The 13,909-nt window shown below is 42.6% G+C and overlaps 1 protein-coding gene across 3 annotated transcripts in view; it reads left to right on the top strand.

The window, feature by feature from the left end:
- The window catches only part of Rnf121 (ring finger protein 121), a 58,195-nt gene that overhangs the window by 30,231 nt on the left and 14,055 nt on the right, over nt 1-13,909 (top strand). For 2 of the 3 annotated variants that reach the window (XM_038322597.1, XM_038322589.1), the window contains exons 4-5: nt 7,597-7,751; nt 11,783-11,890. In XM_038322597.1, the coding sequence (XP_038178525.1) occupies nt 7,597-7,751; nt 11,783-11,890 (263 nt within the window). The remainder of the gene's footprint in view (nt 1-7,596; nt 7,752-11,782; nt 11,891-13,909) is intronic. The other variant, XM_038322606.1, reaches the window with a different exon arrangement.

The following is a 13,909-nucleotide window of genomic DNA, read 5'->3' as shown; positions in this document are numbered from 1 at the left end:
CACAGGGTGGATCTATTGAGCATTCCCTGTGGGAGGACGGTTCATTGATATCTCCTAGTAGACTGAGAATTATTATAAGTAGGTACTGTGAAAGCAAATTTTTCTCTGTTTTTTTCTTGTAAAGATATAGTGAAGAAACAATCCTTTAAATCAATAAGTATAAGAGGCCATCCTTTAGGTAATAGGGAAGGCCAAAGAATTCCATGTTGTAGAGGTTCCATAGGTTGAATTACCATGTTGACAGCTCTTAGATCTGTTGCCATTCTCCATTTTCCAGATTTCATTTTTAACAACAAATACAGGAGAATTCCAAGGGCTGGTTGATTCTTCAATATGGCGAGCATCTAGTTGCTCCTGTACCAGCTGTTCTAAAACCTACAGTTTCTCTTTTCTTAAAGGTCATTGTTTAACCCATTTTGGCATCTCAGTTAAACATTTTAAAGGTAGGGTCATTAGTACCTCCAAAGTTTTGTTAGTTGTTTTTTGTACTTGCACAGCCTGAATGGCTGGTGACCTTTTGTTGTAGTACCTTATAGTATCCTTCCCAGAAACATGAGTATCTGGAACTACAGGAATGGTAATCTGGGTATTCCATTGCTACAGCAGGTCATGACCCCATGAATTCACTGTGATAATAGCCACCTATGGCCTCAGCCTTCTTCGCTATCCTTCTGACCCTATGCATTTAACCCATCTTGTGCTTTGTTTCACTTGAAATAGGGTTCCAATTTCTAGGAATTGAACATCTGCTTCTTGAAGAGGCCAATTTGGATGCCAAGATTCCAGAGTAATGATAGTCACATCTGCACCCATGTCCAGTAATCCCTCAATTACGGTTATATGCACTCCTAGCTTTGGTCTTTGATCATTTATAGAAGTCTGCCAAAATATATGTTTCCTATTTCCCATTGGAATTTTTGATTCATCTTCCGTGTTTATTTATCCAGAACAGTGTGGGTTTTTTTTACAGCTGACAATAGGTTTTTTAATTTTCTTGGTGAGACATGTTCTCCACAGTGACCATGAACGACTGGACCTCGTTTGACCTGGGGGCCTGCAGAAGGCCCCCAAGGGGTTTCCCAATGGTATTGGGTTGCCTTGTCTGTCTCGTTGATCTGTATTCATTGGGCTAATATCAGTCTTTGCCATATCTCCTACAGAAGGTTGAAACCTTCTATTTTTGTCATTCCCAGAGGAGACAGTATTTCTAGGAATGCCTTGTCTACAGTCCCTTCTCAGATGTTCTATTCTACTACAGTTAAAACATTTGGCATTTTGATGTCTCCTCATACCTTTGGAAATTGCTTACCCAAGCCTCAATATTACAGTCAAATGTCTCAACATTCATTGTATCTCAACCATTCATCAGTTGGTACTGATCTAACCATTAAAGGTCCAAGTATCTTTTTGCATTCTAAGTTGGCATTTTCAAAAGCCAGAGATTCAATAAATACTCGTATAGCTTGTGGGTCTGTTACTCTTATTTTTACAGCCTTTGTTAATCTTTGTAAAAAATCACTAAAGGGTTCTCTTTGGCTTTGTTTAACTCATAATATATGATTCAATTCTTTTTCTTGGTTTTGGAATCCTGTTCCAAGAATTTAAGGCTGTTGTGTGGCATAGGAACAAGATATGTTCATCGTAAAGAGTTTGATCTTTCGGGTCAGCATAAGTGCCCTTGCCAAGAATTTGATCTTGGGAAGCCTCAAGTCCTTTTGCTTTTCCCTGTTGTAAAATTTTTGTCTCCTGTTGCCAATAGCATTTCCTCATTAGTTGCAGTCCGTCTTCCAGGATCACTGAAACTAATGGAAACCAATTGTTTGGAGTAGCCTTATTGCTGGGAGCCCATGTCTCTACCATTCCCCTAACAAACGATGAATGCATGCCAGAAGATAATACTGCTTGCTTAAATTTCTTTTCAATCATTCAAAACTATGGGTTTCCATCTACAGTCTTTGGATCCTTTTGGGCATTTAAAACTTTTTTTTTTCAAGACAGGGTTTCTCTGTAACTTTGAATCCTATGCTGGAACTAGCTTTTTAGACCAGGCTGGCCTTGAACTCAGAGATCTGCCTACCTCTGCCTCCTGAGTGCTGGGATTAAAGGCATGTGCCGCCGCCACCCGGTGGGCATTTAAAACTTGATGGTTTGTCAGAGGTAGGAAGCTAAAACCTTTGGTAAGTTATCTCTGACTCTAACAGATACTGGTGATGTTAAATCCTCTGCTTCTACCTTCTCTCCCTATTCATCAGCTCTGATAATTTCCTCAGTCGTTTCAAATTTTTTACTGTTGTCTTTTGTAAAGCCTGAATCTCTTGACTTGTGAGTATTTCTAATGATTTCATTGACACATATAACCTCTGGTCCTCATTATGCACATAGGATTCCAAGGTATGAAATTCTTCCATTAAGGATAACTTCTCATCCTTGGATATCATTTGGATGACGTGCAGATTGCCTTCCTTCAGAGATATTCTATCTGCTAACTTATAACTTTTTAACAGATTTTGATTGCCAAATTCAACAGTATGAATCCTTTCAGATAATTTCTCAGTGCCCTTTGACATGTGTTGAATTTTGTCTGTCAAATAAATGTTATAATTTTAAATGGTATTAATTTTTCATCTAACTCTTGATTTTTGATTTTGATTTTATTAATCTGGTCAGCTAGTTCATTATTAGTCTCTAAAGGCTGTATCGTTTCTAAAAGTGCCTGATTCTTGGCTCTGTTATCAAACCATTTTCTTAAGGATATAATATGAAAAACAAAGCTAAGTTCCAATATCCAATAAATTGATGCATCAGAAAAACCATATAAGCCTTGTAGAATACCATCCATAGTATAAGCAAAGGGTTATTAATTCCTAGATGGTAATATTGTCTGCAATTATGTAACTTTCAAATTTATTGATTTATTTATTAACCAAATAAAGTTACCTCCATTATAAGATTTCAGTATAAAGTTGCCTCCATTATGAGATTTTAGTAAATTGTTGTAGATGTAATAATCTTTATTAGCCAGCAGGTATGGCAGTCACAGGTGCATGGCGGAGTGGGGACATGAATAGTCCCGATGGTTCCACATTGGCATCAAGAGCAATTAAATCAGTTCTGTACATGAAGAGAGTTTTTTTTTTTTTGTTTTGTTTTTTGTTTTTTGTTTTTTGGTGGCCAGAATATCAGAATGTCAAGGAACTCGGAGCTAGTGAGCAGTGAGCCATGCAGCAGGGAAAGAAGGGGGCGGGGGACATGGATAGGCACAATGATACATGCGCAAGCCAGGGAAATTGCCATGCTATCACACGGTAACTCCACTGTGGTGGGGTTTGACAAAACAACAACAACAACAACAACAACAAACCTGCTTAGTAGGTGAAATCAAGCCGTGTGGGTAGGGGTTAGGGGTGGGAGAGCTTTAGGGCTGGTTCTGGGATTCACATGGGCTCCAGATGTAGATGGATGCCATGAAGTAGAACCACACTAGCTCAGAACTGAGTATAATCAAGGCTTTTCATTTAGGGATAGACTCACAGATCACAGTCCTCTGCACAAGCGGGGAACAGGAACCAAATCCAGCAGCAGGAGTGGGTGGTCATATGCTGGGAGGGAAGAACAGATTCTGCAAGTTGTCCTCTGACCCAGACATACACACACACACACGATACATTTTTTTTAAATAAAAAAAGTCAGACATGGTGGCACACTGCTTTTAATCCCAGCACTGAGCAGAGAGAGGCAGATCTTTGTGAACTCAAGGCCAGCCTGGTCTGTTCCAGAACAGTGGGACACGCAGAGAAACTGTTTCATCCTTAATTCCCCTTCATTAGCTTTGTCCACAGCCTGTTTGGTTCCTTCGTTTGGCAGAATTTTACAGAATGTTTTTCCCCTGCTGAGATTTTTTTTTTTTTTTTTTTTTTTTTTTGTTTTTCGAGACAGGGTTTCTCTGTAGCTTTTTTAGAGCCTGTCCTGGAACTGGCTCTTGTAGACCAGGCTGGCCTCGAACTCAGAGATCCGCCTGCCTCTGCCTCCCGAGTGCTGGGATTAAAGGCGTGCGCCACCACCGCCCGGCTTCCCCTGCTGAGATTTTTATGCCTGTACTGATTTGTTTCTGGTGCAGCTTGTACTATACTGTGTATGAAAAAAAGTGTATTTTATGATATATTGTTGTGTAGTGTGTACTCTCTGAAATTCAGAGGAAAACCAGATTCAGTGAATAAACAGTGCTTCCCCCCAATTTAATTAACTAGCTATTGTTCAAACAACAGTAATGCTATTTCTCCTTTGGCCTTTTAGACTTTTGTTGGCCCCAAAGTCAGTTTTATTGAGAACTCATTCATTATTTATGTAGTTTTTCTTGACAGGGTTTGTCTTAGTTAGGGTTTTGCTAGGAAGAGACCCCTTGACCATGGCAACTCTTAGAAAGAAAACGTTTTGTTGGGTGATTTACAATTTCAGATGTTTAGTCCATTTTCATCAGGATGGGATATGGTGGTATGCGGGCAGACATGGTGCTGAAGAAGGAACTAAATCTTGTCCTGCAGGCAACAGGAAGTGAACTGAGACACTGGACATGGCTTGAATATATATATACATACACACACACACGTATGTGTGTGTGTATATTCATATATAAAACCTCAAATCCCATCTCCACCAAAGTCACCCCTACTAGTGTCATTCTCTATGAGCTTATGGGAGCCAGTTACTTTCATTTACATTCAAACTACTACAGATTTTTTTGTATTGCTTTTTTTTAATTTGTCTCTCTCTCTACTTTAAACTTTTCTAGGTGACTCCGCCTTTAGTTCTAGCACATGGGAGGCAGAGGCAGGCGGATCTCTGGTTTGAGGCCAGCCTGGTCTACAGAGCGAGTTCCAGGACAGCCAGGATGGCACAGAGAAACTGTGCCTCAAAGAACTTAAGCAAACCTTTCTAAATAAATATATCTACATTTCGAGAGAAAAAAACCTTACATTGATCTCTGAGAGCAGGATGGCTGCTTCTGTACCATACACCGTATCCCAGATGTTCAGAGCCTGAAAGAGCAGGAAGTCCTGTTCTTTCTTCACAGAAGGTAGCATGGCCAGACCTTTTGGTGTGATCTGTGCTAGTGTCTGTGTCTGCTGTTTGTTCACAGTCCCAGTGAGCCTGTGAAAGCAGGCAGTGAAGAGCGAGGCCCTTTCTTCCCACTCTCAGTTTGAGTCTAGTTTGAGTCTTTTGCTTGTTTGGTACCATGTCTTTTCTTGGCCTTTCCCAGTGTTTCTTTTGTTGTTGTTGTTTTGTTTGTTTGGGTTTTTGTTTGGTTTATTTTTCAAGACAGGGTTTCTCTCTTTAGCCCTGACTTGCTTGGTCTGTAGACCAGACTGGCTTTGAACTCAGAGATCCACCTGCTTCTGCCTACCAAGTGTGTGCGCCTACCGCCAGGCTCCTCTCTGTCCTAATCTGTAAAATAATACTTAAACACTAAGGCAGGGACTTTGGAAGGTGGCTCAGTAGGTCAAGTATTTGCCGAGGAAGCATGAGGATCTCAGCTTGGATCCTTAGCGTCCAAATAGAAGCCAGGAACACCATCATGCTTCTGTGATCCCCAAGCTGGACCCTGGGCCTCACCGACGGACTCGCTATTCCACCTAAAAAGTGGGCTCCAGGTTCATTGAAACAGGGTTTCAATAAATAAGGCAGAGGAGAAGATAAGGGAAGTTACTAGATGCCAACCTCTGGCTTCCACATGTGTGTTCAGACATAGGTGAGCACACCTGCATACATTATACATGGACCACATACACAAATTAAGGGCATAGGAACTAAGTTTATATGTATGAAAATGGCTAAAGAGGGAGGCAGGAACAGTTGTGTACAACATCCGGGTTCCATTTCCAGCATTCCCTAGACCAGGTATAGTGGGTATCACGTGTATTCCCAGCACTTGGGAGGTGGAGACAAGTTCAGGGTCAGTGTAGGATAAATGAGACTTGCTCAAAAAAAAATTTTTTTTTAATAATGAAACTCATTACTTTGTATACTAACTAAAGACAAATAAATAAATGAAAATGGAAAAGAATTTCCCAGAAACACATGAAAACCAACTAGGTATTTTCTGACCATAGAGGACTAAGAGAGCGGTAAACTGCAGCTGTGTGCGGCACTGCTCACGGCAGCAGCCACTAGTCTTGTGACTCAGGAACGCTTGAAATGTACTGTTAACGCTGACCTGGTTTCAGAGTCCAAAAACAGGAAAATACTTTATTAATGATTTTAGCATTTTGTGGTTGGGGACATTTCTCACGGGTAGTCATGAACAAGGTCCTGGGATCACTACCCAGCGCTAATAGTGACTTTAATGTTTTGTGTGTGCTGAAATATTTTTTACATGTGAGAATATTTAAGGTATATTGAGCTAAGTAAAACATGTTATTAAAATGAATATCACTTATATTTTTTTAAATGTTGAAAAAAATTTAAATTGTATATGTGACTTACATTATATTTAAAGTCTAGAAATTCCCAAAGAAAATTTATTTATCTATTTATTGAGACTAGGCTGGCCTCAAACCCAACTCACCAATCCACCTGCCTCTCCCTCCCGAGTGCTGGGATTGAAGGCGTGCTGTTCTGAGAGCTGTTTCGTGCGCTTGTGCCCTCCCCTAACAGGTGTGATAGGCAGCACTGGGGCTGGAGTGCTGAGGGCCTGAGTCAAACCTGCGGCGCTCAGCAACACTTGACTGCTGAGCTAGGTTTATGTCTTCAGACCATTTCCACTGCTCTGAGATAGGTTCTCACCAAGTTGCTTAGACTGGCCTTGAACTAGCAGTGCTCCTGCCCCAGCCTCCTGAGTAGTGGGGACTACAGACCTGTGCCTGTAGGCTGCACAGATAGGCACTACTGAAACAGAAATGTGCCTCTCTACTAGGGAATTTTACTGCAGTCTAGTCTTGCTTTGCTTTTAATTTATTTATCCAAATGTCTTGATGCCTCTTGTGCTCCAGTTCCCTGGCATTACTTTGTTTTTACAGTTATGTAATAAATAGATGACGGCCTCGTCAGTAACCAAGACTGAGCTCACAACTTGTTTCCTGTAGCCAAGCCCTGCAGATAATCCTGATTGGGAGTTAGACCAAAGGCTCTGGATGCATGAAAGGCGGGAAGGCTAAGGACCTGAGGGCATGATGTCAGTTGGCCCTACTATGGGTCTCTTCCATTTTTCCTCATAGGTGCAGAGGAACTAACAAAAAAAGTTGGAGAAGCTTGGTAAGAGATAGCAAGATCTCAATGGAAAGGAAAGTGTGTGTCTAGCATGGTTTAGTGAGGAACAAATGGGAGAGTCAGGCATCGTGCCAGCTTTCTAATTTTGATCACGCTTACGGAGTTGCATTTACACAAAACTGAGATGTAACTGGGTGTGGTGGCATATGTCTTTAATCTCAGCCCTCGGGAGGCAAAGGAAGACAAGTTCACGTGTGTTCCAAGCCTGCTTAGGGATTCATAGTGAGACCTGTTTCAAAACAACAACGAAATTGGAAATGTAAGAGAAGATAGGCTTTCTGGGTGGGCCTGCAGGGGGCAGTCTGGAGCTGAAGTGCTTGTGTTTTGTTTCAGATGGTGACCCTCTTTCAGATGTGGGTTGTTCCCCTCTATTTCACAGTGAAGCTGCACTGGTGGCGGTTCTTGGTGATCTGGGTCTTCTTCTCTGCTGTCACGGCCTTTGTCACCTTCCGAGCCACACGGAAACCTCTCGTGCAAACAACACCAAGGTAAGAATTTGGGTAAAGCCTGGTTTTCTCTGTGTGTCTGTCTTTTTCTTCTTTTTAAAATTTAAAAAAAAAAATTATCCATTTGAGTGTTTTATCTATGTATATAAGTGGACCGTATGCTTGCATGTACTACCTGTGGAGCCCAGAAGAGGGCATCAGATCCCCTGGAATTGGAGTTACAGACTGAACTGACTTAGAGGAACTGAACTTGATCTTCTGCAAGAGCAGCAAATGCTCTTAATCTCTGAGCTATCTCTCCAGCTCCCAAGCCTGGTTTTCTTGAAGTGAATCTGTTGGAAAGCATGGAAGGGGAGGAAGATGGGTTTAGAATGGAAATCAGAAAGCCTTTTAAAAAAATACATATTTTTTGGTCTGTCTGCCAAAATGCATTGGTGCAGGGCCTCTCTAAAACAAGCTGATTGGGAGACTCACTCCCCAGCCCCATTTTCAGAATCCCAACTATTTTCCTGTCCTTCACTTGATGCTTTACATCCTGATTTGTTGGTGTTAAAAGTCCACACCACATACAAGGCTCTGTGATCGTCGTGGTCTCACGTTAGCAACCTCCTTCTGCGGCCCCTTCTCTCACCTCGGAATTAGATCTCCCATTATGCTTTTTATTAAGACCCTGCAGTTGCCATCATTGAACTCATCACAATTTTCAACAAGCTGTTATTTTGAGTCTCTGTCTCCCCTACAGGGTCTGGCACTTATTAGCCTGCTCTGAATTTTTGTTGAATGAATGAATGACTGTCAGCAAATTTGCAGTGACAAAGCCACTGTTTCTATAACCCTTTGTTTTTATGCAAGTGTGTCTCTTGTTTAATCCTCCCAACCAGCTTGTGGGTCATTTAAGATCCATACCAGACAGGAAAAGATAATTTTCTCACTCATTCATTCATTCAACAAGCACCCGCCGTGTGCCAGGCCCTTTGGTGAGCGCTGGGGTACAGAGCTGGATAAGACATGGTCCCTGCCCTCCAGGAGTGCTCGGTTTAGTGGAGGAGAGGGTCCGTGACGCACCTGTTGGAGAGCACTTGGTAAGTGCCGTGAGAGGCGTGCATGGGCTGACGCCTGCCAAGAGCTGCCTAGCCTGACCACAGTCTCCCTGTTTGCAGACTCCTCCTTCTGTGCCTCGTGTGTTCTGTCTACTACACATTTCTCTTCCTCCTGACTGTCACTGTGAGAATGCAGGTGCTGCTCTAGTGCCAGGTGGATATGGGGCGGGAATACCCGGCACTGTAACTTGTGAGGAGCGGAGCCTTGCCTTTCTGAGCCCTGAATTGTTCATCCCTAAAAATGTGATAAATGCTCAATTTCATATAAAGCAATTTTCCAGAATTAAAGCACACTATCAGATGTGGGTGACCAAATGCTGGGCACAGTGATATAGGCCTGAGCCCCAAGGAGACATGATTGTGAGTTTGAGGTTAGCTGGGCTCCAGAGAACCAGTTCAAGGGCAGCTTGCATTACATAAAGTGAGGTAGTGCAGCTGGTAAAGATACTGCCTGCTTAAGCCCGGTGACCAGTTTGATCAGAACCCAGTAAAGGTAAGAGAGTACCTTCTCTGCAGAGTTGCCACACAAATACATAAAGTTACCAGTGGCAAACAGGATGATTGAAGTAGTGTTAGTAATATGGAAAGTTGTTTTATAATAGTACATGACATTGATGGTGCTTCCCACTTTCATAAATGACATTATTTATTCATCTAACTTTAACATGCATATTACAGGAAATAGGCTTCATACACCACAGTGAGAAAGGTAATTTGCTTTTACCATTTGTGCAAAGAAGTGAGCTTATTTCAGAAATATGATTTGATCCATATTAGCTTATTTAAAAAGCTTACGAATCTAAGATGAGTATTAGAAGTCTAAAATTCTGTTGTCTTTTCTGCTTTCTCTTTCCCTTATGATCAGTGTAAATCCATATGGCTATGTGTGGTTTTTAGCTCAGTACTGCAGGGTGGTTGGGGCCTTTCCCTAGCCTGAGAAGCCTGCTTAGACAGCAGGGAAGGATAGGCAGGCACCTACGTGTTCACCCTGGGGTCTAGCGGAGACACGGTAAATCATCTCTTGGGAAGAAGGAAAGCTTGGGCAATTCACGCAAATTCCTGGACAGCTCATTGGCTGTCATCTCAGATGGTTAGTGGATGGTTAGTGGCTGTCTTAGACAGGGTTTATATTGCTGTGATTGCACCATGACCAGAGCAACTTTGCTAGGGAGGACAGGGTTGATTTGGCTTATACTTCCCCAGCACTGTTCACCACTGAAGAAAGTCTGATGGAGGACTCTGATTGGTTAATAAAGAAACTGCCTTGGCTTTTTGATAGGGCAGGATTGATTTAGATAGGTGGAGTAGACAACACAGAATGCTGGGAGAAGGGAAGTTAGTAAGTCACCATGCCTCTCCTCTCTGGGACAGATGCCATGAAGCCAGCCACCAGGTCAGACATGCTGACTCTTTCCCGGTAAGCAACCACCTTGTGGTGCTACACAGATTACTAAATATGGGTTAAAGCAAGAGAGAGTTAGCCAATAAGAGGCTGAAACTAATGGTACAGGCAGTGTTTAAAAGAATACAATTTGTGTGTTGTTATTTTGCGTGTAAAGCTAGCCGTGTGGGAGCCAGGCGGGACAAAAAGCAGGCCTGCTTGCAGCTCATTACTACAAAAGTCAGGACAGGAACTCAGCCAGGCAGAAACTTGGAGGCAGGAGTTGATGCAGAGACCATGGAAGGGTGCTGATTACTGGCTTGCTCCCCATGGCTTGCTCAGCTCTTTCTTTTAAAACCAGGACTACCAGCCCAGGGATGGCCCCACCCGCAGTAGGTAGGTCACTCCCACATCAATCACTAGTTAAGAAAAATGGCCTACAGCCCTGATTGTAACCTAAGGGTCCCTGACACCTGATCTTATGGAAGCATTTTCTTCCTTTCTTCCCTTCCTTTCCCTTCCCTTCCCTTCCCTTCCCTTCCCTTCCCTTCCCTTCCCCTCCCCTTCCCTCCCCTCCCCTCCCCTCCCCTCCCCTCCCTTCCCCTCTTCTTCCTTCCTCCCTCCTTCCCTCCCTTCCTTTCTCCCTCCTTCCCTTCCTTTCTCGCTCGCTCCCTCCCTCCCTCCCTCCCTCCCTCCCTCCCTCCCTCCCTTTTATGTATAAGTGTTCTTTATGCACGTATGCCTTTATACCAGAAGAGAGTATCAGGTCTCACTATAGATGGTTGTGAGCTGCCATGTGGGCATTGGGAATTGAACTCAGGACCTCTGGAAGAACAACCAGTGCTCTTAACCACTGAGCCATTTCTCCAGCCCTGGATCACTTTAGCTTGTGTCAAGGTGACATTGTACTATCCAGCACAGTGACTTCTGCAGCATTTACAGAGGCCTGGTTCATACAGAGCCTCTCTCCTTCCTGAATCTGGCTGGAGTTCACTACTGAGATTCCACACTGCTTGTCACTGAATCCTGGGGTGCACTGCTTACCCTCAAGGATGTGAAAACCCCACTCTTCTCCAGCCATACACAATGCATTAAGTCAACAAAATATGTCATTTCAAAAATATCATTCCTAGTATGATTGGCCTTATGGATGGAAGCAAATCTGTAGACAGCCTAACCAGACCCACGTACACACTGTAACCAGTTCTATCTCTGAGTCATCTTCCCTGGATTGTCTTCTGACAAGAATAGCAAGCCTTTGCATGTTGTGTTCTGAAGGTTCTTAGTTTTTTTACTTCCTCACCCAACTAACCTAAATTTGAGAGGTGGTGGCTTGGGTTAGCTGATATTTATTTTTAGGGATCCCTTTTCTTGGTCCAGGAAGATGCAAAATGTTCTTGAGGGTTTGATGACTTAGCAGTATTTCTACAGTTGAGGATGTGAACAACTTTTGACAGTAACCAGAGGTGCCCAACAAATCCTGAGCATTGAACCTGATCCCCCATTGATGTGAGAAGGGGTTCTGGGTACCCAGTGGCCCTGAGGCCACCATTCTGTGCCCACTGTGCTGACTTTTTATCTCTTTCCTCTAGGTTGGTTTATAAATGGTTCCTCCTAATCTATAAGATCAGCTATGCCACTGGCATCGTGGGCTACATGGCTGTCATGTTTACCCTCTTTGGTCTCAACTTATTATTCAAGTGAGTACCTTTTGCTTTTACATTTTTCTGGTATTTAGAGAAGAATAGCTGGAGTTTCTGGGTATTAAAAAGGAGAACCTGGTATAGGTGGCAGCCCTCTGTGCTGTTTTGCTGACAGAGAACATTGAATATCTAAATACAGACAAAGGCTAGAGTCCCAAATCATTGTTTTTAAATTTTCCAAAAATTAGTATTCAGTGGGAAAACTAACAAAAGTAAACATAATTACCCATAATTCTATCCTTTAAGAATAGTTTTCATCTTTGTATACTTCTGCCTGACTAGACTAGGGACTAGCAGAATTTCAGCTGAGGGCTTACTGCTTTATATTGTCTTAAAACTTCTAGACAATCTACACCAGGTCCTCCTGCCCATAGGTGACACAGAAGTCAAGACTCCTGGACAGAGAGACTAGAAACAGAGTGAGCCAGTAGTCCAGAAGGGGATGAGATGTGGTTATCTAGGTGAAGAAATACTGGCTATGCACTGTAGATCAAGGGAGTCCCCAGCCAGGCCTGGTGATTCCAGTTACTCAGTAGGCCAATTGAAAGTACAGTGTCTGCCTGGGCAGGCTGGGTGGCTTAAGCCAGATCCTGTCTCAAAATGGACTGTGGTTGTAACTTAGTGGTAGAACTTTAGGTCTGCATGGGCAAAGTTGAATCCTCAGTATTGAAAAAGGGAAAACGGGGGCGGGGGAAGAGTCTCGTGTCTTAATTCATGGCTGGATAGACATTGTCTTAGTCACTGTTCCAGTGCTGTGAGGAGACACCGTGACAAGGCAGCTCTTCTAAAGGAAAGTGACTAAGTGCAGGCTTACCCTGCGTTCCAGAGAGTTTGTCCACTATCGTCATGACGGAGCGGACAGGCACGGTGCTGGAGCCGTTGTTGAGGGCCTTGCATCCTGACCTGCAGGCAGCGGGCAGAGAGATCCTGGGCCTGGCAAGGGCTTTGGAAACCTCAACAAAGCTACACCTTTTAATCCTTCCAGTTTCACCAACTGGGGCCAAGCATCAAGCACAGGAGCCTATGGAGGCATTCTCTCTCATTCAAACCACCACAGCTACTAACTTCTCAGTACACTTTAGGCTGGAGAATGTTTAAAAGTTTACCGTAGGACAAATAAAACTAAGTACTATATTATAGAGTGAATGGATGCTCCTAGATCTCTTCCTTGCAGGAGGAAAATAGGCTGAGAGAATAAACAGACTCCAGAAAGGCTTAGGATTAGTTCATTTAGACTCTAATGCATGTCTTAAACAGAGCTGTGCTGGGATTAAAGGTGTACATCACCATGCCTAGCGAATGTTATGTTTTAAAGATGTTTCTTCTACAGTTTCTTTACTTGCTTAATTTATACGAGAAAATAAAGATCTTGACTATTTAAATTTGTATTTATGAGTGTTTTGTATGCATTTGTACATGCAGGAACCTACAGAGGCCATAATGGGTGTCAGGAACTGAACCTTGGTGTTCCGCAGGATTAGCCAGAACCTGACGGTTTTTATGCTGCTGATTAGGTTGATTGGTGTAAGATGAGCACTGGCCACTAAGCTTACCCACTTTCTTTGAGAATTATAACTTACAACCATGAGTGAATACATAGAGTTCTTTGTAAAAGTATGTTAGCCAAGATAGTTTTCTACAACATTCATAGACTCTAGACTACAAATTATTGGTGCTTAGAGTTTTTAAACTAATGTTATAGGAAAGATCCATATTTTCTTAGTAAATAGGCTTGAACCAAAATTTATCTTTGGTGACATTATACAGAATATGGACATGTACAACTATTCTATAGTGACAAATATGTAAGTATTTGCTAATTTTACATCCCTCCTAACCTATGTTTGATAAACCCTTTGTGTAAAAGTGATGTAAATAGTTTAGGTTGTATGGAAAAGTCGAAGAAAACCTAGCTATTATGTGCAGTACTTGTAAGGGAAGAGAGAAAGCTCCTATCCTGCTGTGTCCTGCTTCCTCGGAGGCCCAGGAACACATTTCACAGAGTGTGCAGTTGCT

The sequence above is a fragment of the Arvicola amphibius genome, chromosome 1 (genome assembly GCF_903992535.2).
Source record: "Arvicola amphibius chromosome 1, mArvAmp1.2, whole genome shotgun sequence".
Classification (NCBI taxonomy): Eukaryota; Metazoa; Chordata; class Mammalia; order Rodentia; family Cricetidae; genus Arvicola; species Arvicola amphibius.
This window is presented reverse-complemented; position numbering and strand designations above follow the sequence as displayed.